The 24,269-nt window shown below is 39.5% G+C and overlaps 1 protein-coding gene across 5 annotated transcripts in view; it reads left to right on the forward strand.

Moving 5' to 3' along the window:
- Positions 1 to 4,591: 4,591 nt before the first annotated feature.
- METAP1D (methionyl aminopeptidase type 1D, mitochondrial) overlaps positions 4,592 to 24,269 on the forward strand; it is a 45,190-nt gene continuing 25,512 nt past the window's right edge. For 2 of the 5 annotated variants that reach the window (XR_010028568.1, XM_063162135.1), the window contains exons 1-2: positions 4,605 to 4,647; positions 21,064 to 21,334. Coding sequence is in view for 4 of the 5 variants with exons in the window: in XM_063162135.1 (XP_063018205.1) it covers positions 21,271 to 21,334 (64 nt within the window). In the remaining variant the exon portion in view is untranslated. Of the gene's footprint in view, positions 4,648 to 21,063; positions 21,335 to 24,269 lie in introns of all 5 variants that reach the window. The other 3 variants (XM_063162132.1, XM_063162136.1, XM_063162133.1) reach the window with 3 other exon arrangements.

The following is a 24,269-nucleotide window of genomic DNA, read 5'->3' on the forward strand; positions in this document are numbered from 1 at the left end:
TCCTATGAACCAGCACACAAAGCTGCTATGTGGCAGTTTAGGCAATTCAAGACTGACCTATTGTCTCTCTCTGCAATAGCAGCAGGAGGGTAAGCAGCCCATAATGTCTGTATGAAGGATTTGTGTGGGCTTATATAGATTTTTTTCAATTCCTTTTTTTGTCTCTCACTGAGACTTTGTTCTTTATTCTTCTCCTTTATCATATTTTATGGCTGTCAGACACTAGAAAGCTTGAAAATCTTATGTTGCATATTTTGCCATTTTACCTTTCCTCACAATGTCAGTTCTGACCTGCTTTCTTCAGTATCAAACTGTTGGAACTAGAAATACCTGTTACATTGGTAAGCCTATCATATAAAACCTTGGAGTTTCAGTTTTCAAATTTAAAATTATTCTGTAATGCTACTGCTTTGTAAAACATTGCTTACTAGGATAATTTGGACTTGAAGTTGAAAAACAAGACAGCATAATAAATATTAACATCTGTATCTCATAAGCAAGTATGTGTTGCAGATATTTCCATTTTCTGGGGAAAAAAAAAAAGCCTGAAGTCATCAAAATATTTTTCCCCAAGCTGTCATTCATGATTTTCAATAATTTCAGCTGGTTTATACTGCTAGCTCTTTTCTCCAATTATCAGAAAGATTTCACTTTAACCCTGGGTTCATTCTATTAAAACATTCCATTTACAAAAGGCAGTTAACTACACCAGTGACAATATTTGAAATTGTGATGCTAAAAATTTAGTGCAGCCAGTAAAAATGTAAGGCTATTACACAAAGCAGTACAAATAGATGCAAGCTTGGCTCAGGCAGGGCATGCTATCTGCCATCATACTAGCTTACAACTGGTGGGAAAATTGTAGGAATGACTTTGCCTCCCTATCACTCATCTTTTTTACAATGTAAAAGGAAAAATATTACAACTATCAATTTCTACTCATAGCTACTTATTTAAATACACGTTTACCAGGTTCTTTGTTCCTTGCACTAAAGCCTTCAGTGATACACATTGCAAGAAACAAGATTACACACTGTAGCTGAGCTTCTTTTACATCTAGAATGGTACAAGCTAGGTACAAAGGATCATTAATCTAACAGTTTTCATACTTCCATGTTCAAAATATGTTTAATTCTCCAGAGCAGAGGCAGAGAATAAAGGTTGGAAAAAATGTCCTACACTGACTCTTCAAAGTTCTTTTCAGATATAAAGCTCCGACCCAAACTGGAGGAATCTCAGGTAATGACACCAAGAAGACAAAGCCTTGGGAAGAGGATTCAGAATTCCCTCTTTGCCTGTACAAAAAAATCTATATATAGCAGGAGCAGTACTGTGCACTGTTTTTTTCTGAGAGTAGCACTAGCTTCTTTCTTCAGTAAATAAAGAACATGTAATGCTGCAAACATTCCTCACACAGGAGGTGTGTGCTCCATTTGTGGTTGTTGCACAGTTTGAGCTGAAGAGATAAAACGTAAAGAAAATCTAGATCAATGGGAAGAGCTTGACATCCCTTTTTTGTTTCTGAATGGTAGGGCAATAAGGGAGATATTCCATGTTCAATAGCTGTTATTTTTAGATGCTTTCTTTTTTCTCTAGTTAGGCTTTTCTCTGAGCTGTTATGGGGCGTTCATGTTTTAAAACTTCATAGTTTCATAGTAAAGAGTAAATCTTTGCCTAGAATGAATTTAGTATGATGGGGATCTGTAAATAGGTTATTTTTCTTTCCCTCAAGGTGCAATGTAAATTTTATTTAGTGTAGCTTTACCTGGTTATATATATTTTGTATCACTAATGTGGGAGATTTATGGGTTTTTGCAAGTTCGGGGCTCCAGACTCTCTCACCCTGGATCAGATGAACATCAGTGCTGAAAAAAACACCTATTTGTGATTAGAGCAGGACCTAAACAACGTCAGTCTCATCAGCAAAAGCTGCTGTGGAACTAAATCATCTTTTAAGACAATCTTAGATAGGAAAGTCTAAGCCTAACCCCAGCTTCTGTACTTAAACTAGAAGTGTGTTTCTATATTGCTCTATAAAAGAATTTGTGTGTGCATAAAATACGACTCTGTTGCCTTACAGTCTGTTACAGACTGCTTTGAAACTTGCATGTAAAAACCTAGCTTTATGTCTTCTTTAGCACACTTTTACTTATTTTAATATCAGCCTACCCAATTTTGGGAGGAAATAAAGTTAAGATTCTACATTTAGTGCTTGGTGACTTTCACAGCACAGAACCAATGCAAGTGAGATGGGATGTGAAACATTCTTCAAGGACAGTCTTTCATACATATGTGTTGAATAAACCCTGAGCTGAAAATTAATTTCTCCAAAACTACCTCTCAACCTGACATTCAGGCTGTCTTGAGACATCACTGTCCATCTTAAATATTTCAGGGGGATTTGTCAATTGTAACCAAAAGATAATTATACACATGAAGAAGAAAGTGATGTATTTGCTTTGGGTGACCACTTGAACGTAGTGGAGTATGATTTTCTCAGGTTTGCTATGTTAGTATCTGGTCTGTCTCTCTTTTCAGAAACACTCACCCCCATTTTACTGCTATAAAGGTCCTAAAAATCATATCCGTTGCTTGTATTTCTTAGCAAAAGGAGAAAACCTGCATCTAAGCATAAATTAGAGACTACTGACTGTTGTTAGGCTGAAGATGCATCCAGAGACTGCAAAAATTACACAGTTTGCTTGAAATGTAATTGATCGTAATTTGATTGATCTCCTCTTATTTTCTGGCATGCAAAAATAATTGGTCCAATCTAACCACTAGTCAGTACCTACAAGTATTTGTGAAATAGCCTGACACTTAAGGACAAGGTAATTACAAAGGTGGTAGGAGCATAACTGGAATTGCCTCCATTTTCTTATGCCATCAACCAATTTTCAGGCTGTTACAATAAAGGAATTTAGGACTTACAGCTGCAGAAAAAAAGCTAAGCATTCACTTCATTTTCTCTAACAGTGGCCTCGTTCCACTGAGTAGGAAATACTTGCTGACTCAAATAAGAAAGGTGAGACTAGGCTACCTTAGAGATCTCTGGTTTTTTCCTTTAGTGACAGTTGAGGAAAATGTGGCTCATTACTCATCATACATGGATACTTTCATGTGAAGTGTGCTGTTCTCTTTAAGCACACACAAGGACACCCCCTCAAGAGTAGATATTTTTTATATATATATACTATAAGTACATATAGTAATAATAAGTAAGCAATTATATATAGTTGCTTAGGCCAAGCAGCAGAATGTGTGATTGCTTTACACTGCACATTGATGTTACAGAACTAGTGGTTGAGTGTCTGGATTCCTAAAGCCTTGCCAAGATACAAAAGAGGATAAAATTATGCTCCTGAAAGACCATACTACATTGTAGAATTAGGAGCAAAGTGAAGACGTGCACATTTGGGCTCTGCAAATGAAATGTGTGCATAGCTGTCACCAGTGAGCAGAGGGTAATGGTGCTCACGAGGTGTAACTGATCAGCCTAGCAATGCTTTCTCTGTATTTATTCCTATAGCTTTATTTCTGAAAATCTTATAATTCTCCCCCTACTGAATAATGATGATGAAACATGTCAGTTCATCCAGAATGTGGCTATAAGAAGTGGAATATTTTATTTTTTGGAGGCAGTGTAAGGTATTTGGGCTTTGAGTCTATTCTTAACTAACTCATAGAACTTGTACATGGGAAGTTAAAAACTACTTATGGCTGTACCAGGAGGTAAATAAATCTGGAGCTAAACAGCCTGAGTTCTCATTTGACAATTTACTTACTTATCCCACAATTTACTGCTGCGTGTGTACCCATGAATGTATGTAAGGACACAAAGATCATTACATGTGTGTGAGGATGTAAGAAAGGAATACTTGGATTATTTCCATATTTTGGAATGCATCCAGGTGAGTTTTGAATGTCTGCAGAGAAAAATGCAGCCCTTCCCTGGGCAGCCTGCTCCAGTGCTCTGCCACCCTCAACGTAAAGCTCTTCCTCCTGCTGAGATGAAACTTGTGTTTTAGTTACGGTCACTGCTCCTCATCCTGTCACTTGGCGCCACAGCAAAAGGTCTGGCACCATCCTCCTGGCACCTGCCTTCCAGGTTTTTCCTTTGCATTCATTAGTTCATAAAGAGTAGTTCCTATTTTATTCACAAAAGTACAAGTTGAAGGGAGGGTGGTGGTGTTTGCTTGCCTAGTTGGTTGGGGTTCTCTTTATTTTTTAATGGCAAGAAATTATGAGGCAGCTCCAGCCCTCATGGAATAGTACGGCTGCATTCATGCGGGACCGAGTCCCGCTTTCGGCAGTTCTGCCCCGCTGCGCAAGGAGCAGTCACCACTGCAGCTAGGGCCGGTAAGCAGAGCAGGATGGGGCCGTACGGAAGGGCAGCCAGCAGCACCCCGGGGGCAGGGAGCCGCGGCCGGGCGGACCGGACCGGACCGGACCGGACCGGACCACAGACGGGAGCGGAGCGGAGCGCTGCCCCGGCCGGGCGGATCCCGCCCGCCGCCCTCACACCGCGCTCGCGCCGGCCGAGGGCGGGCGGGGGGCGCTCCCGGCCGCCGCCACACGCGGCCACGTGACCGCCTCACATGGGCAGCATGGCGGCGCCCAGGGCCGCCCGCGCGCTGCGCTGCGGAGGTGAGTGCGCGCCGCCGCCGCCGCCGCCGCCGGGGTGAGGCGCGGGCCCGGCCCCGCTCTGCCCTTCCCGCCGCCCGCCGCCGCTCAGTCGGGGCTCGCTCTGAAATCGAGGAGCGAAAGGTCCCGCCGCCGCCGCGCCTGCCGAGGGCTGGCGAGAGAGCGCTCCGCCGGGCGGGCGGGGGGCGGCGTGTGGCGGCGGGGCCCCGCAGCAGCGGCCGCAGCTGTCAGGGCTCGGCTCCTGTTCAGGCGAGTTCCCCCGGTGCCGTGCTCGGCCTGGGGCCCGCACACGGCACCTCCCGGGGACCCCGCGGTGCGGGAAGGCGGTGGGAATGCTCTGCTCTGCTTCTGCTCTGGTGACTTTTGCTGCTGAAGTAACGTGACATGAGTGTACGTGTTGTTTCTTTTACCAAGCCGTTCAAGTGCAGATTCCTTACCTGCTGGCACGCCCGTCTGCGCAATGGCTTGTCAGGGCCCCTTGTCCCCCGTGCCCTGAGGTTCTCTGAGCCCTTTCTCTGCCACATAACCCTTCACAAGCCAAAGTCCCGTGCCCATGTCCTACACCCGTCCTCAGCCCCGTGCGCCCTTAAAAGCCCGATGTCCGTCATCCAGTTAAAAGAACCTAGCGAATTACATTTGCTAAGCCTTCCCACCTTCCGTTCAGGCATCAAACCTTGTTCAGCTTCCCTATGGGATATGCTTTTACAGATACTTAAGAAAGTGAAACTGTCATAGTTAAGACAAAACTGATTAAACAAAGTCCAATTTTCCCCGAATGGGACAGTTCAGTATAATTTAATTTGCAAATACTGAAAGACAAAAGTAATTTAAATTATGTTTCTGTTCATCTAAGGCTATCTATTCCATCTTAATTGAACAAAAATTACTTTTTTATAGCCTCTTATTCTTTTTAATGTATCTGATGTTACATTTTTATAAATGATGAAAGTTTTCTTTATTATGGAATTGTTTCTGCATAAGTGCATTTGAGCAGCAGGGATCTTGGAAGCTGTATACTGACTAAATGCTTTATCCACATATCAGAAGGACTTAGGCTAGCCTAAAAAAAACCCTTTATTAAAAAATAAAATTGACTGAAAAATACTAGGAAATTAAAAAGTACTTTTCAGTAATCATATAGGGAAGTTATTTGAGTAGTCTCTGCCTTGCTAATGTCAGAATTCAGTCCAAGGAGAGGGCATACAACTCTTTAGGGTGTGAGTGGTTTCCACCAGCCTTTGTGAAATTCTGTATGCTCAAATGCTGCATTTCAGAGTGGACCAGCAGTGGGTTGACCTGCATTTTAGCTGGCACCTTTTCTTGAAGAATATTCAAAAACAATTTTACAGGTGATGCATAGAAGTGGGAATTGAATTTATTATTCTGTACTAGGAAGCACCCAGAGCACAGAGACATCAAGTCACTGTCACAGTTTGTAGTTAGAAATAGTATGGATTGTGTGCTGATTCACTGGCTTGTAAATGGTCTGATTAGATATTATCACAGTTTCAGGTATTATTGTAATTAAATCTGTGCTACTTTATTGGTAATAAAGTAGGACACATGAAAGAGCTGCATTTATATCTACAATTGTATCTTAGATGGTTTAAAGCATAGTAATCTCTTACAGATCGATTTATTTTATACAGGTGAATTATTGTAGAGTAGAAGCCCCTAATTTCTTATAATGAAATTTTAGGGTTTGGTGCCACAGGGAAATAGTTGATGAGAAGACATCCCATGTAAATTGAGTTACTTTTGTATTCCATACTGATATAATTGATTCCTGATCTTGCTTCCCTAACAATGAATCAGAATTCTGTGCTAAGCTGTGTGAATTACTGTGGGCCAGGTTTTTAAAGTCAGTTCAGTACAGACTGGTGGGGTGTGAAACATCCCTTGCCTATGTAGTTTGTGTTCCCAGGCTGGCTGTTTGCTCAGTAAGGGGCTGGGCTGCCTTGTTCAGCCCCTTGTGGAACTGGGAATTTCCCCACAGGCTCCCCAGTGGGGAACCTGCAAACTGCCCCTGACTGGAACCATGGCTGTCTCCAGCACCACAGAATATGAGATGTTATGGGATCCTTCTTCTTCTGTGACTACAGAGCCTTTCAGAGATGTTTGTTTTCAAAATTTTTCTGAGAATGTTACTCTTTCCCCTCTGTTAGTAAAATGAGGAGGAAATGCCTTAAACCTTTTTTATTTTTTATAGAAACAGAGGGACATAGCTGGAGTTGATACTGTTGTGGTACAGCTTCAGAGCCTCACGCTGTCAAGTTTGTCCAGAAGTGCCAAGTCTCATTAGAAATAAGTTGGGGTTTGCTTGGGGTTTTTGATTTCTTTTTCTTTTTTCTTTTTTGGGCTGTATAGGTCACAAGTTTGGTTCACAAGCCTTGTCAGTAATGCATGGTTGAGTATTTTCTATATTTTGTAGTTATGTTAGCCAAAACTGTGTATAGAAGGAATACTAAACTCTTCTCCAGAAGGGTATTTATATGAAAATCATCAAACTGTCCTGAAGCACCACACAAGTTACAGACATTAGTTGGACTAATACAGAAGGTGTAGCAAGGAACTGAGGCAGTGTGAAGTGATCTGGTTTATGTGCTCTGGATGGAGTGCAGACAAGTCATTTTACGTAGTTTTTTATTCTGGTCAGACACGGCTTTGACATTTAGGATGGTAAAACTGGTAATGAACTTATAAATTGCCATTTTATGTTGGACTGTGCATGTTACTGGACAGAAGTGTGCTAAGGGGTCTCCATCTGGGAAGTGATTAAATAAATAAAGTACCTGCTTTACTGACTCTTTTACTGAGCACTGTTTCTGATACAGTTCATTTCTTGCTTTTTTTTTAATCTGCAGACCTTGGTAATGCTCATGGTTTTACAAAATTCAAACTTTTCAGTATTTCTAAGAGGAAGTAAAAGGACTCAAAATTAGATTTTTTTTTTCCTGAAATCAAAGTATTCATTTCAGATTTTTTTTTTTGCTGCCATATGCTACTGAATCAGTCTGTTTCCATCTTTCTGATGGGGCATTTTGAAACAGGAGTTATATTTATTTTTTTTAATTGTTATAGCTTGCTCTTTGATAAGCATATTTAATAACAAATTTCAGCATATTAGATACCATTCTCATGTTAAGAATGAATCATAAAAGTCTTCTTAGCTCTATTAATATTCAAATGGTAGAACTATCACTTTGTATTTTTCTCACTGTTAAAAAGAAGTTCACAAATGTACAACTCAAACAATTAATACTCACCTACAGTAACTTCCAGTACTTCTAACCTTTTTTTTTTTTTTTTTAGTTAACCATCGAATGTACAGATAACAGTTTTGGGGAGACTTGACTGTTTCCTGGTATTTCAGACTTACAATTAAATATGTCCTGTAATTCTGATTTTTTTGGCAAATGAGAAAAAGTGGTTTAAAACTTGTGCAAGGGAGTTTTCAAGATCTAATCTGCTTGGCTGCACTGTGCCATATATGCGTTGAGCAATTAGCTGGAAGAAAATGTTAATTCACATTTTCCATTAATTTGTAGACAGACTCATGTCTCCAGAATTTAACATTAGCATTATGAGCTGCAAGTGATTCATGGTGGAAGTTCAAACCATTTGATTGTAGTACACTTTCAACATTTTTTAAGTAATCCTGAGGTAGTTTCATCTCTGTCTCAAAACTAATCAGGCAGGCGAGGAATTATTCCCATTTCAACTGTGCAGCAGCTCTGGGGAAGACATGCACTTTCATGGTTTGAGGCATGAGAGAAAAATATTCCCCTTTCAATAAAGTGTTCAATCACTCTGTTCTCTCAGTTGAGAGGTAATGTATTGTTGGCAGCACACTGTGGCTTTTTTTCTGCCGAGATCTCTCTCTTCTGGCTGTGGGTGGGTGTGTAGGGTGTGGTTTCTCTGTGAGCTTAGGTTTCTCAGCATTAGCTAGGGTTGCCTTTAAATGAAGGAAAGTCATTAGCAGATGTCCTGGACAGCTGCTGAAAACCAACATTTTCTGCCACATCAACAGCTTTAGTGACCCCCACCTACTCTCGTAGCCATGCATTTCAGACTAAGAAGTCGTTTCTCCTTTGTAAGAAGGTGCCCATTGCCCTGGCACCAGAGTGTCACCGTTGTGGTTGCAGCTAAAACCCTCATGGAGACAAAGTTAATGACGAGTTCCTGAGGAGTACTTAGGTTCAGATTTTTGTGAATGCTTTCTCTGCTCTGCATGCCTTATGGCTTGGGTGCCCAGGTCCCAGGTAGTGTCCTGTATCTGCCAGTGTTTAGTTTGTGATAAATGTATTACACAGGTACATTTTCATATGCCAGGAGTTAAGGAAAGTAAGCCCAGCCATAAGCCTTCAGACAAAATTGACCTTGTGTGGAAATGTATTTTGTATGTATCACTTTTAATTTTGCAGAATTCTCCTTAAAGCTCGCCTGGAGCTTTCTCTAAGCAGAAAAGAGCTACTTCCTCTTTCCATTCCTATGGCAGAGTTCTGAGGCTTCTCCACCATCTGCAGAAGCTCACTGCCCTGGTGTGGTGATTTGCTGAAGGGCCATTGTCCACCTTTGTGCATAGGCTGCTGACCCTGAAGGAAAATACCACGAAATGTCTGGGAATGACTCTAGAAAGAAAATGGGATGCCCCCTTGTAGGGAGTTGTTGCTGCAGTGCTTCCAAAGTGGATTTTCCAGTGCTGTCTTCACAGTGGGACATGGGGATGTCTGGAGTGAGGACTGTTGGCATGCACAACTTCTACACTGCCTGCCAGAGCCTGCTGTCATCTGGCATTTCCTCACCTGCCTGCAGATGTAGAAGTGAAGGCTCAACATAATACCATGTAACAGGGTAGAAAGTCTGAAATGGAAAGTCATGTCTGTGATTTTAATTCAAGATACTCAGTTCAGTGCTGCCTCTGGGCAGCAAAGAAGGCAATCTTTGTCTCTCCTTTAGGTGTTGCTTCAGTCTTTTACCCTTCAGGCTCACAAATGGAGTGTTATCCAACACACACAAATTCCAGTGTTGTTCTGCAAAGAACCAAATAACTGATTTAACCTCCCCTATACTCATACAGCAAATGAGTGAAATAAAGAATACCACTTCACAATCTTTAGAGATTAAATTCAAGGGAACAAAAATACAGACTCCTAAAATCTATACTGGAAGATGATCCTGCCAAGGCTATGTGCAGGATCAAACTGTGAAGTGTCTGGCTACTTGGTTCTTGCATGTTCTGTTACTTAAAACATCAAGAATAATGGTAGAGTATATGAGAGGTCTCTAGGCTTGTTTAGAGTAATATATAGCGTTTGAGGAGAAAGAATGAAGGATTGGATCATTCCTGAAGAAATTCTGGACCTCAAATAGTGAATTGCCTTTTATTTTAGAGCAGATAGCTTCACTGCCTAAAATCGCAGGATCAAATGTCCTGTGAACATATAATAAAACATTTTATTTTGCCTCTGAGAGCTCACAGTGCAGATAGCTAAGCAGACAAAAGGGGCTGAAATCATGAGCACTAGCTGATGGATGGAGAAACTCTAGCACTGAGGGAGTAATTTCTGGAGGGTTTTGTGGCAGCACAGCATCAGCAGGATGAAACAGGGCCTGAGCCTGCCCTGGTGCCTGCTGCTCCCAAGTTACCAGGCAAATTTGCAGTTCAGCAGTGGACATAGGTAAAGTGCTTTCTAGATTTAGATACAGAATTTCCTTCACTCAGCTTTTTGCATTGAGTTACCCTACGTGGACCAGAAGCTGAATTTAAGGTGCACATAAAAACAACATACCACATAGTCTGTAAAATTTGGGATTTGTGTGTTGTGGGTGTTCTGTAGCTGTGCAGGGGGAACCCTGCTGAGCCAGTTTGGCACACTTCGCCTCATTTCTTGTGTGGCTTTCCTTGGATAGCTGTAGTCGGAGTGTAAGGTTGAGGATACCAAAAAATATTTCTGTGGTGTTATGGTATTCTCTTTTTTTTTATTCTGAAGAGATGTGGATTTTGGCTGAAGTCACCTTGAAGACAAGCTGCTTCTGGTGTTGAACCTGTTTTGATGCTAAAGCTGCAGTGGAGGTCTTTGTCATGAAATCTAAGCTGGTTTTCCTTTCCATGATATTTGGATATAATAGACATGATGTTCTGATTGTGACAGTTGTGAATCAAGAGGAAACTTAAACAAAAGCTTAGGAGATGCTTTTGAGCATTCTCCAGTGACAGTCCTGCTGGTCCACTGCAATTTGTGAATTCAAAGCTTTATGGAGTACTTGATCATGTATGCAGTCTGAAAAGGCCTTTTCTGTGCTAAGACTACCTTTAGGACACCCAGTTACAATGATCTTACCAACTGGGCATTGGTAATTTTCCTTTTTTGTTTCCTCCTTCCTTCCCCACTCCCAAACAAGCATATTCCTGTAGCACTTCAAAACACACATCTAGTGAGAGTCTTGCTGCCTCTCCTTCTCTTTTGACAGTTTGACATGATGATGTGACGTGATGGGTAGCTTGCAGTGCTTCCAGACACCACATCCCAGTGCTGTTGATCTAGCAATACTTATTAGCATGAAAATTTAATTTGAAAATATTTTGAAGTAATGTAGTGGGAGGGGGAGTGGGTTACAGGGCAATGACTTCTTTTTAATGTTTGTTCTATTCAAGCTATTTGTATTTGTCACAGTGGTTTCTTTCCTAAGTATTTCTATTTAAAATCAGTGTTTGTTAAAATATGCTTGTCTGCCCGATCCAGCTTTCATATTGTCTATGTGAAGAGGCAAAAGACCATATATAAGGAGCAGTCTGTATGTTGTAAACTCTTTGCCTTGCAGTTATTGCATCCTGTAGAAAGAGGCTGTTTGGCTACAGCCTTGTTTTAATTTCATTTTTTAGTTTTCAGTTACACATTTCTGGAGTCTCCCCAAGCACTGCTGTTACCTGATGGCGCCTATATTTCATCAAGTTTAGACAAGCAGTCTACCTGGACTTAGGCCCAGAGGAGCTGCCATAGCTGATGAACATGATCCCCTCTGCCTGGGAATTCAAGACCTATAGAACCACGATTCCCAAGGGAATTGAAAGAAAAATGTATTCAGACCTTGCCTCTTGCTTTTTTTATTTTCTTTGTTGTTTTTATGGAGCATTGCCTTGTACTGATGGGTAGCATACTTTACCACAAGTGAAATCTGGTACTGGTTTGCTGATGATTAGGAGAAAAGATTCTTTTTAACCTACCCTGAAAACAGGAGCAGGAAAGAATGGAGCACACAGAGACAGACACGAGTTGCTGTGACATCTCTTCATTACTGCGTACAAAGAAAGCGATGAGTTATTAAACAAAATAGCAAAAAATGTTGCGGCATTACGGTTGTGATGTTGGGTGGCTTTTTACTGCATCATCATTGTTAGGCTTCCAGAGTTTAGTGGATACAATTGCAGATTTAAATTTTGTTCTTGCATGCTGCTCTTTAATCTGTTTCCTTCTTTTGGAAAAACTACATTATATAAAGATTGCATATTATTTATAGTGGAGTTTTTAATTTAGAAAATGTTTTTAGAATTTCTTTGTGATTGCAGAATTAATGTTAATGTTCAATATAATTAAATCCAATTTTATTTCCTGTATGTTATATTTTTAATTTGCTCTTATCTGTCCTTGTTTTCATTGGGAGTTGTAGATTTGACTTCTTTTTTAAAAGCATGATGTTGGCAGTCAGACACAAGCTCACTTTAAATCAATGAAATAATAAGCTTAAAAGTCTTCTAAATGTGGGGAACTTGTCGTTTCTGTTTAATGATCAGGAGTTGTTTCTTCATTTTGTTTTGGATTATGTGGGCTTGTTATTTTTTTTTCTTGATAGGTTTAAAACACTAAGGTGGGGAAGAGTATTAAAGGCTGCTTCTTTCTTCTTATTTTGCCTTTTATATCTAGTTCAACTGGGCAGGCTGGCTGAGCTCTTTTATCTACATACATTTTTGCCATTCATTTATCTTTTGCTGCTTGTGTTTGCTTATACCTTTAATTGTAGAGAGACTTTTTTCTTCGATATCTTAAGAAAAAGTGGGATTTGTTTTTCTGTTATTGTAACAGTTTGTCTGATTAACCTGTATTTTTAAACATGAGTGGTTTACCCTGGGAGGAACTACAGTGGCTGGAGAACTTGCTAAGCCCTGGGCTCACAAATGTGAAGATGGAACAGATAAGGATTGTCAGATTTATATATTTAAATTTAGTGACTAATAAACATCAGAAATAAATATGTTATTACTAAAAGGTCATTATTCATTTTCTCGGTGTAAGGGAATATAAAGTCTGTTGTAGCACAGTATGTGTATTGTATTGTTCACACTTTCCACGTTTCTCATCTGCTCCAGATTTGACATTCCAGGTATTTCTGAGGTTTAAGAAAAATCATATCTGATACTTTTAAAACTCAGAAAGTTAAAAGTACAATCATGCAGTGCAATCAGGTTCAATTTTTTTTTTCCAGTCACCAACAGGGAAGAGAATTACAATTCTTGAAGGCAAAATTTCATTACAAGTTTTTAATAGTTAGAGAACACCAGAGGAGTGAAGCTGTTTTCTTGAATTGTGGCAGTACTCAGAGGCCAGAGACTTCAGGGTTCTGTTGTCTGACTTGTAGGAATCTGCTGCCCTGGAGCCTGTGCAGCAGCTAGAAATAAACAGGGAGAGAGGCAAAGGCTTCTGGCAGTGCAGAGGCTTTTCCAGCTCACTGCTTGATCGTGAATCAGTTTGAGAATCTATATTGTGAGTCTCACTTTAGTGTCTCATGGACTTCCCACTTCCTGGGGTTGGTGATCCTGGTGGGAGCTTGCAGTCCTTGGGAACTTACCAGCTTTGGGAAAGGGAGGGTCTCCAGCCAGGCCAGCCCTCTGCCAGTGCCTCACAGTAAAAGAAGTTCTCCTGCAGCTCTGTGGCTCAGGAGAAGGTGTGAGCTCAACACACCGTGGGACTCAGGTCCTTCACTGCACTGGGGGCCAGGAGCTGGGGATATTTGGGGCTGCTAGTGAGCATGGCTGTGCATGAGTCAGTGAACTTTCAGTCTTTCCCCACCTACAATGCAGATATTTATCTACCTTGCAGGTGCATTGGTTGAGATTAATGAGTTGTTTGTAAAGCACTCTGAAGATGAAAAGCTCTATCAAAATGCTGAGTATTCTTACGTATGAGCTCTTGAGTGCATAATGGCTGTTTGCCTGCCAGTATTTAAAGCAATTTATAACACACTAAGTATGAAGGCACTGTATGAAGCCAAGTTCTAGTTTCCATTTAAGAAAAGTAATATTTGGTGTTCACTAGTTCAGATCATGCCACTGGCCTTTAGTGTTATCTAGGGTGAAAACAGACTCTAGATGATTTTTTTAAGAGGAACTGTTTCAAAACATTAAAATTGTGTTGTTGTATAATAAGGGTTTCTTCTCAGTTGATCATTTTTTACCCTCTTTGTATGACTTGAAACAAGGTATGGAAAGTTTGTCCATTGTTCTTTTGGAGATTATGTCCTTTCCAAATCAGTAATGTCTTCCCCTTCATAATTTCTGAAGAAAAAGGAGAATGTTAAAACCCAAGTGCTCAACAGGCTGCTCTGCTGCATGAAAGCCTTAGAAGGAAGAATAAAGGGCTCTTCAGAGCTCCTTGGAGGTCTTTTGGCAGACATACTCTCCAGTGTGCAGCCTGAGAAAACTTCCCTGGGTGTTTTTGAAAGTCACACTGTTCTTTTGAGTTTAGATTATAAATAACCAGCCACTAACAAGCTCTATAAAGTCTCCAGCTTTCACATTTTAAATATGTTTATGTTCAGGTATTCATTGTTAAAACCTGTTTAAAGTTATGCTTCATTTTAGATCAAGCTTATTTTGAACCATAAAGAGCTATTGCAGTAATAACACAGTCTGAATGTATACATTATTACTTACAGCATATCAGATGTTCTATGTAAAAATTTGTACACTTCTCAGATTATCTGTTTCATGCTTTCTTGTACATAAATTTACATTGCATCCTGCCTTATGCATTTTTTAAAAAAGAAAGTCAACAAATGTGGCATAACATTGAAAGAAAATGGCAAGTTTGTTTCTCATATAAATTCCAGCTGTTCTGGAAGTCTCAGATTTACTGATAGACACAGGTGAAGATGGAGTTGGGCAGAAGCAAGAGTAAACTCCTAGCTTCCCTCCAGGTAAAGTGGACATGCTTTGTGTAAGAAATGGTGCAGTCACTGCAGATCTGCTTGTATTCTGCTTGACTTCTCTGCTCTGGAGTGTGCTTGTAAACTCATCTAGTGCTGTTGAGTTGAGGTCCTTTTCCATTGGACAAAGTGGATAGACACCTCACAAAGACATGCTGGGTTGATACTGAGAGGAGGTGTTGCCCATGGTCATTTGTGATCTGAGCATCAAATCACACTCGTGCCTTGTGCATGAAATGGTAGGTGATGACAAGGCTTAATGTCGTTGCCATGTCCTTTTTGAACTAGCTCCTCTGAGGTGGCTAGGCAGGTCTGACCTCTAAGCCATTTCTGGTTGTTCTGCACTGATTATTATTAACAGAATTCTGTGAGTCATGGTAGAAATGGGTGTTCTTTAAAGAAGTAAATACAGTAGCGGGTCTTGTCTGGGTTTATAAAAAATTATTCATGCTCCAACACACCCTGCTAAATCAGCAGAGGCTCATCTCATGAGAATAGTTCTCTTCTGGGAAAGCGTAAATCAAAGCTTGCTCCAAAAGATCAGGTTGTACCAGCAAGAATTATTTTACTGGTATAACTGTCCCAGCAGCTCTCTGAGTAGTACCATTATGTTGTCTAAGAGTTTTGAGTTGTAGAGTACTCTCCTTAACTAATACATGTTTTCTGGCAAGAATGTAATTGCAGAGCAAACCAAAGATTGCTCTGAAGTGGCTGTTTCTAAAATCCCCTTGATAAAGGCAGTCTTGTTTTTGTTCATGTGGAGGTTGTTTTGTCCAAATAATTCTTTTCTAAAAGCTGCTTCACAAAATCAGGTATAGAGTGAGGTAGCTGATGGAAAGACTTGGGCAGAGCTTGCTGCAGCAGTATCCCCAGCTGCGGAAACCAGTCGGGTGTTGCAAACAGGTTGGGGGGGTGTTGGCAGCTGGAAATTCAGCCTGATGAAAATAATCTGCTGGAGTGTCTGGGGAAAGGGAGCAGTTCTCTCGTGTCTCCTCCAGTGTGACACGCGGTGACAATGGACTACCAGCCACTGCAGGAGGAGCAAACGTGGCCCAGGCATGGGCACAGCACTTGCAAGGACTGTGCCTTTGCCAGGGGAACAGCCACTGCAGAATCAGCTTCATTGTAGCTCTTTGCCTACCGAATACAGATCTGGAGCCTTGACACTTATGAAATTGTGGCCAGGGCTGTAAGACTCAAATTCACAGTGACATCGCTTTTCAATAGGCCATGAGTATAGATTGAGATAGACTTCACATTTTCCATGTGAAAAAATATGCAGCAGGATTTTTAGCATGTAATTCACTGAATCCAGAAGTTCTGAGTTGAGTTTACAGATTAGTAATTGATTAAGTGGATGTCCCTATAGAGAATTTCATAGATTACTGGCCCGATTTGCACACAAGGTAGTTAAACATGCTCAGGAGAATTGCCTGTCATATTTTGCTGGCAAGTTAGATTATCTTCATCTTGTGGAGAGCAAAACACTTATTATGGATTTACTGTCTGTGCAGAAAAGACTGTGTAAACCCTTTTCCGTCTAGAAAAAGGAGTTTGAGACCTAAATTCTTGCAAAGACTCCTTGCTTACTCTGTCTAGCTTAGAAAATCAGACAGTAGAATAGTCCAATAAACCATACAAAGTGAGTGAATAACCTGAAGATAGCTCAGAAATGAGTGTTTTGGTTTTGTTTTTCTTTTTGTTTGTTTTGGGGTTTTGTTCATTTGTTTTGGGTTTGAGGTTTTTTTGTTTTGTTTTTTTTTTTAATAAATTAGTCTAAATGTTTAGTACACAATAATTCTTTTACTTTCTGCCTGTTTTATACTTATGTTCTTCCCCTTTATCATCTATTAGAATAGCTTTCCTTCCTACAGAAGGGCCATGTTAATTATAAATTGCCATTTTATTTGCCATATGCCATATATGAAGTGGGCCGTAGATGGTGGTTACATGGCTTGAGAATAGAACCCTTAATTTTGGTGTGTTTTATAAACAACTGGCAATAAACGGCCTCATCCCGTGTCCTTTGACTCCAGCGGGAGCCCTGACAAGTGTGTTTACGCCAGGAGGAGCCGGCTGCCAGTGCAGGGAGCGGGCAGCGCGCCTTTGCTTTCAGCACAGTTGTGTGTGCCCGTGCCAAGAATGAATTTTGCCGATTCAGATTTGCTCAGTTTGTCAACACACAGCTCCCATTGAACGTGGCGGGACGAGAATCATTCTTGGCACGGGGCCGCGGGCAGCGGGGCCGGCAGCGCCGGGAGCCGAGCGCGCCCGGGGGAGCGGGGCCCGGCCCTGCCGCCCCTGCCCGGGGCTCCCTGCGCCCGGAGCGCTGCTTGCTGCTGGTGCAGTGGGGCGAAGAGTCTCTGATAAAAAGGGATTTCCTAGGTTAGTTTTCAAGGCTATTTTTTTTCTGTGTGGCTGTCTGGATGATTAATGTGAATAGGAAAATACTGTTGACCCATTTAAATCATGTTAGACAACTTCCATTGCTCATCTACATAATGAAATACACACTGAACATTACAGCCTAAGTATAAGAGCCAGTGAACTACAAAAATAATATTTTACTCATTTAGATTATGAAGTAAAATATAGGACATTAGTACTAATGATAGTATTGAATTTTAAGCCATGCAAATTGCAATTGTCAGTGAAAAAGAAGTATAAGTTGAAAAGGCTATTAGCAATTCAGTTTTAACAGTTAATTTCAGTAATTTCTTTTTTCTGCTGGTGTTCAGCTTAAAAAAGTCCGTGCGCAAAACATTTCATAGTAAGTGCAGAAGTGTTTGTTTTATATTGTTATTTAATTTCAGTCATTAAAGAAATGTTAGAAATTAATTTGCTATATTAAAATATATTAACATTTTGTATTACTGAGAGTAAACTGCAATTTTTGCTCAGGTAAAATCAAATATAAAAGGCAAATTATTAGTAACCAGTAAACGAAATAATTTTAGGCATTTATTTAAGCACCAAAGCAAAAACTGAATCCTTTAAAAATATGAATTTTGTCAAATAGAAACAGAATTGTCAGCATTTTAAACTAAATACAAATTTTAAAGTGCTGAATTTAGGCTGACAGGTTTCTATGGTTACCTACCTTTCCAATAGTTTGGTGAGATGTGTAAATAGGCCTGTGAGTCACTAGTAATTATTTGGGTTTTGTTTGTTATAGTTGTAATTCTCTGTTCAGTTTGAGTCTAATACAGTTCATACCACATGCTTTGGTTTATGTATATTTTAGTGTGTATGATTGACAGTGATTGAGCATTTCTTATGGAGTGCTTGGTTTTTTTGTCATAAGTGATGTATGTTGGTACTTCTGAAAATGTAAACAACTTCTTCCTGTATCACTGTTTGAGAAACAGATTTTTATGCTAAAAAGAGGTCTTTGTAAATGTTAAGCAAGGAGATAAGTGAAAGGTGTTTAAAAACATTTAAAACGTCTCCCAAACACTATACTCTACTCTTCCAAATTTGATCCATAATTCTATCATTATAATTCACTCAGTGACCCAAATGTCACATATTTATGAATAAGCTTCCAAGTTACGCATAAATAGCACATGGTAATGACTGACGGGTTTAAAAATAAATGTTTTAATCAGGATGCTACAAGTTATCTGCAGCAAGCTCTTGATTAGACATCTTCTTGTGCAGAGCATTTTCTTGAAATAAAAATAAGAGCTTATTTCTACCACCACCACAACAGTTTAGCAGAAGAAGCTGTAAGCTCTCAGACCCCTGTGCTCCTGTATTTTGAAATCTGGATTACAGGATGTAATTCCCCAGCCTTAGACTCATCACCCTAGCAAAGGATGTACACTTGTTTTCTCAGTAAACACTTACTGTCCTAACAGAACTTGTGTTTTCAGGTGAAAACAGGACAATACACGTAATTAACAACTTTTAACACAAGGCAAGAAATACTACTAGTTGTCAATTTTACCAAATGAGTAGTAATGTAATCTTATTTTATTAAGGTGTTCATCCCAAAGTTGTTGGCCATGTGCACTTTTTTCCTTAATTTTGAGGTAAGACTGACCTATGATTCAGAAATCATCTTGTGTCCTTAGAGATTTGGCTGTAGATGCATGGAAAATAGTGCAGAAAAAGACTGACTGCCTGTTCTCTTCCCATGTGTCAAGCTGCACAGAATGTGCTGATACAATGTACAGGAGCATTCCTAAATTTCCTATGCAAAGATTACTCTTACTTCAGCAATGTTGCTTGCCTATTGAAAGGGTGGAAAACCTTTTAAGGATTTTATGGTGATCCAGACATATTTTTTCCATTCCAGATGGAAATTTTAGAGGTTAAAGTAGGATTTATTTTTCACATTTAATATTGTGTCAGGTATGTGTATAGGACATAACCATGCCAGTCGGAAAACAGTTGTTTCACAGAGCACCTGAAAAGATTTTAACCCAGTAGGATTCAGTGAATGTTAGAGCTGTGGGTGGGTGCATATAAACAATTAGATTTGGTATTGTGATGTATATAAGGACTATTTGAATAGCTTATTTTTTTAATCTGAAACAAGTGCTATTTTTAAAACTAACTTGTTCCAGTAGTTGTTTCTTCCCTACAAAATCAAAATCATGAAGACAATAACCAGTCTTTCAAGCAAAAGTAATTTCTCTAATCTTTTAAAAAAATCTAAAGATAGATAGAAAGTGCTTGGAAATGTATTTAAATATGGAAGCCTGAACAGATATGTTTCTCATTCTAATTTATTCATTTTATGATAAATTAATTTACTCAATAAAGGAATGCAGTAACATAAGAGGAATGTTTCTCCTGCTAGTCAGAGAAGTTGAAACTTGCCAGATGCTGTGATCTGGAGCCTAAATTCCCTTGATAGTAACTGTGATTGAAACCCTTAATATTGCTTTGTGCAGCTTTTGTACTGGACTTATCTCATTTTGCAGTGATATTGCTTTAGACAACACTGTCTTTTTATTTTCTTCTTGCGTTTTTCTGTCAGAGAGGGAAGATGTAGTAGAAATAACAGTGGGAAGGAAGGCTGTGCTGGAGGACTGCGATGCTCTGTTCCCTGTGTCTGCACAGTTTGATCCCCTGTTCTGTAACAAACAATTCATTTCCTTTGCTATAGTAATGAATATCACTTAGCTATAGTTAGATTGTACGCTGTATTTTTAAGTCCTATAATAAAAGGAAGAAGTACTGTTTAATGATACCAGAATTTTACTCGGTCAGTTAATTTATTTTTTTCACTGCCTTGGTGTGACTATGTGTTTGTGTGTATACAGTTCTGTAACTGCTCAACTGGTCAAAGGAGATTTTAAGGATATAATACTTATTTTTTACTTCTTGTTTGTTGAAGTTGCACTGTCAGTTGCTGCTGATAAAAGGTGGCATCAAGCCAGCTTCCTGAAGGAGCTATGGGGAGGGTCATGGCTTGTCATGACCTGGGCACCGGTACTTGAATGTTGTTATTATTGGGATGAAGTACCCTTAGGCTGTCATCCTTCCTGTAAATAGAAGGGGTTCTGAGTCTCTGTGGTTTCCCAGTTTACCAACTTGCAGAACAGCTATTTTGTTGGCCCTAAGTTTGACTGAATAATGAATTAGAAGCACAGCACTATTTCAGAAGGCACTGATTCATCATTTTAGTCTGTTAGTCTAGACTAAATCGTAGTAAGTAAAGCAAAACAAAATCTGTTTCCATATAGCTTATAAGCTTACAAACTCATTTATATTGGCATGTAGCCAACAAATTGCCCAGTTCCACTCTGCATGAAGTAAGGGCAGGATTGTAATTAGCAAGGAGCATAACTGAGGGCCAAAGCAGACTTTTTTCAGTGACACGGGGCAGTCACAGTGATGCTGGCACAGGGGCTGACTCTTCTCCCCCGGAGTCAGTCGCTGTTCGACTATTGCTATGCTTCGTTGCCTCTTAGGAGAGTAACAAGAGCAGTTCTGTTAATGCCTCTATTAACTAAACAAATTCTGTTGTTAATTTCCAGAAAAATTAAATAAAACCATACCAATTAGAATAGAATGTTTTCAAGATACTGGCCTGTGTTTCAGTTTATCAGGGTAGGGTCATAAGCATGCTGTTGTTGAAGTTTTCACCAGTGTGTTGCTGTTGTAACTGAAGTCACATCTATCCTGATGAATATTTCATTTCCCCAATCATGCTGTTAAAAACAGAGTGTTTTTACCCTTTCATTTCTGCTTTCTCTTTTCCAGTACCATCGTGACAGCTGTGGCTGCGTCCTGTTTACAAATTGCTGCTAGTCACATTTTCAGTAGTCCTGATGGGTTTTGCTTTCCCCTAATACATCCAATTAGGAGGAAATATTTCTCACAAGCAGGGACTTGCTCTTCTCCTTGTAATGACATAGTTCTGCAATCCAGGAAACAGTCCTGCATGGTGTCCATGTCCACGATTTCCTGATGTGGGAAAAACGTGTGGAAAGCATCTGGAGAGGAGGAGACCCCCTTTACCAGCTTGTTTCCTGTAAGCGAAATTGGAAGACCTTGTCTGTGCAAATAGATTTCAAAATAGAGTCTGCCCTTTGACTGTCTCCATAATTACACAGCGCTCTCTGTATTTTATTTGGCTGCCAGAGCAGTTAACCCCTGGAAGTAAGGGGCTGATGATGGCGTGACCAGCACGGGTATGCAGACATGACCATGTGAATACACTCTTGTTTGGAGAAGCCTGTTATTAAGACCTTCTTCTAATATAATTTTACCAAATTTGAGAATTATCATGTGTTGGATTATGTTGATTAAGATACGTTATATTCATAATGTACAGAAATGTGGAGGTATTAGTTGCAAAAAAGGGGAAAAAAAAGAGAAACAAAAAAAAAAGTTCTTTCATGGCTTTGATGTAATCAACATCTGTCAACAGAATGAATTTGCTTTTGTTTAATTTCAAGGGCTCTTGTCCTTCTACTTTGCCCAATCAGTTTCAACTTCTGCCTCAGGCATTTCCCTATGTTGTTCTTGGAGGTTTTTTCCTTTTTTTCTTTCTTTTTCTTTTTTTTTAGCAAATGCGCAGGTTATTGCATGTGAAATGTGAGCTGGTCTTCTGCTACACAGGTTACACAGGGCTGGAAAGAACCTTTAATCTTTCCCATCCTATTTTTGAAGCTTGGACATACCTTTGCAACAGGGGGTTACAAAGTCAGTGTTTTATTAGACAGTTAGAGTTACAATTACAAGTAAAGGTCTTTCAAACCACAGCCATTATTTTGGATTGAAAAATGGGAACATTTAGTAATTAGCAGAAAGAAGCTATGTATTCTTACCTCATTGCCTTGGCTGGATTCCACATATTGTTCTCCTTAGTGATTTTTAATACCTCATTTTAAGCTTTAATCCTCAGAAGTTTCAGCAAAATGAGTATTTGAAGAAGCTAAAGAAGAACCTAAATTATGCCAGAGTATTAAAATTACCTGACAAGCCAAATTAAAGATCTCTAGTGTTTTACCTCCAAATGAATATATATTAAGAAAATCTCTACAGTCATTCTTTTTTTTTTCAGTTTAAAAAGAAAGATTAAATCACATAATTTGAGAACAGTTGTCAGAACAATGCTTTTGATGTTGTTAACTTTATCAAGAGCAAGTTGAGTTTATTTCCTAAATAGTTTTGAATGTTAATTCTTTTAATCTTAAATCATTTTGGTACTCTGCTTCTGTTGATACTGTGACTAAATTATTTAAAAATATGTTAATTTATTTCTTGTCTTTTTTAAGAGGCACCCTTGTATTTATTGTAGCTCAGAACTGTCATGAAGTTTATCCATTGATAATATTTTTGTTAATTGCTTGGAAAATTGAAATCTTTCATTAATAAATACCAAAAAAAGGTTGCTAACAATCACATTTGATGACTCATGTAAATGAGCAGGTTTTTGCCCAGCTACTCCACACTTCATTCATTGGAAACATAGCTTGAAAAATTGCTGTAACTGTTAAACAGGAAGCATTAGGAAAGGGCTTATGTGAGAGTTCATTCTCAACATCTCCTGTTAAAAATACTTCTTGACCAGAGGAAAATCACATTTAAATTACTAAAATCAACTTAATTAAGGGTCATTAATAGAGATACACATAAAAAACTCTCCACTCTAGGAGTGAAATGAGAGCATTTCATTATATAGTGTAACATGCATGAACAGATAACAATTAAAATAGCCCTAGAGTAAAAGGCTAATAAATATAGGGCACACTGTGCTGCAAAATCAGTCACTTAAAAATGCTCCCACCCATCATAATTCTAGAATGCCATATTCAGCTGCTCTGACTGACTCATTTAAAAGGAAAAGAAATGTAATTTCCACACAAGATAAGTTCATGTGGTAATTCAGAAGAGCTCACAGTGCTTATTGACACCGTTATGCAGAGGCAGGTGTGGAAGGTGTGCTGAGGAATGCAGGGCTCGGGCGAGCACACGGACGGCACAGAGGGATTCACTGACGGAGCCGTGGGCAGGGATTGCCTGTGCTCCGTGCAGCCCATGGGATTCAGGAACGCTGCTGATCATTCTCTTAGTGCAGCTCATAGTCAGTATTCTGTTGCTCCTGCGGGTGACCTGGCCTTGCTCTTGGGGTACAGGATAAACAAATAAACACCTAAAGGGGTTGAATTTGTGTCCTGGCTGTGCTGGTCAGTTACCAACCTACCCAGCTTCACACACCATGCTCTGCTGTGGCTGCAGTTTCTGCTGGAAGATGCATAAATGCCATGTGTATGAACTGTCTTACAGTAATTAGTATACACAGAAAGCTTAACAAAAGGATGTGCTTGAGCACCAGTGTTGCAGAAGTAAATAAAGGCACTGAGAAAAGCTTTGATGGGTGTAAGGGATGGGGAGGAGGGAACCTCTGAGCCAGACTTGGAGAATACAGACAGTTGTTCCTGTCTCAGGTGATTGATGATGTTGCTATATCAAATTAGCTGGGAATACGGAGCTTGAAAAATAAAAGGCACTGTGGAGGCATTAGAAGGCCTTCTTAAGGAAGGAAGTGTGTGGATGGAGTCCAGATTTTCATTATAGACCAGTAACTTCATTGTATTTTAATGCCATTTTATTTAATTTTATTTTTACTTTGTAGAAGAATGTTTTCTCTTATATTTTTTTATATTTCAAATAAAGGTTTAGTTGCCCTGTGTTTGTAATTCTTGTAATATAATTTAGGAATTGTATTTTAGAATGGTGATACTTATTTGCTTGTCTCATTTCATCTGTTCAAGTAGTAGATAGTTTTGTATGCATCTGGTTTATAATGAGTGGTTAGTAGAATAACAACAGGCTACAGTACCTTATTATCCTGTTATTTTGTGACAACACTTGCAGTGTATCTTTGGGAGAATAGAGGTAAAAATTTTATTCGGTATCCCTTCTGAATGTGAGCTAGTGGATAGACATGCACCCATGAA

The sequence above is a fragment of the Melospiza melodia genome, chromosome 8 (genome assembly GCF_035770615.1).
Source record: "Melospiza melodia melodia isolate bMelMel2 chromosome 8, bMelMel2.pri, whole genome shotgun sequence".
NCBI lineage: Eukaryota > Metazoa > Chordata > Aves > Passeriformes > Passerellidae > Melospiza > Melospiza melodia.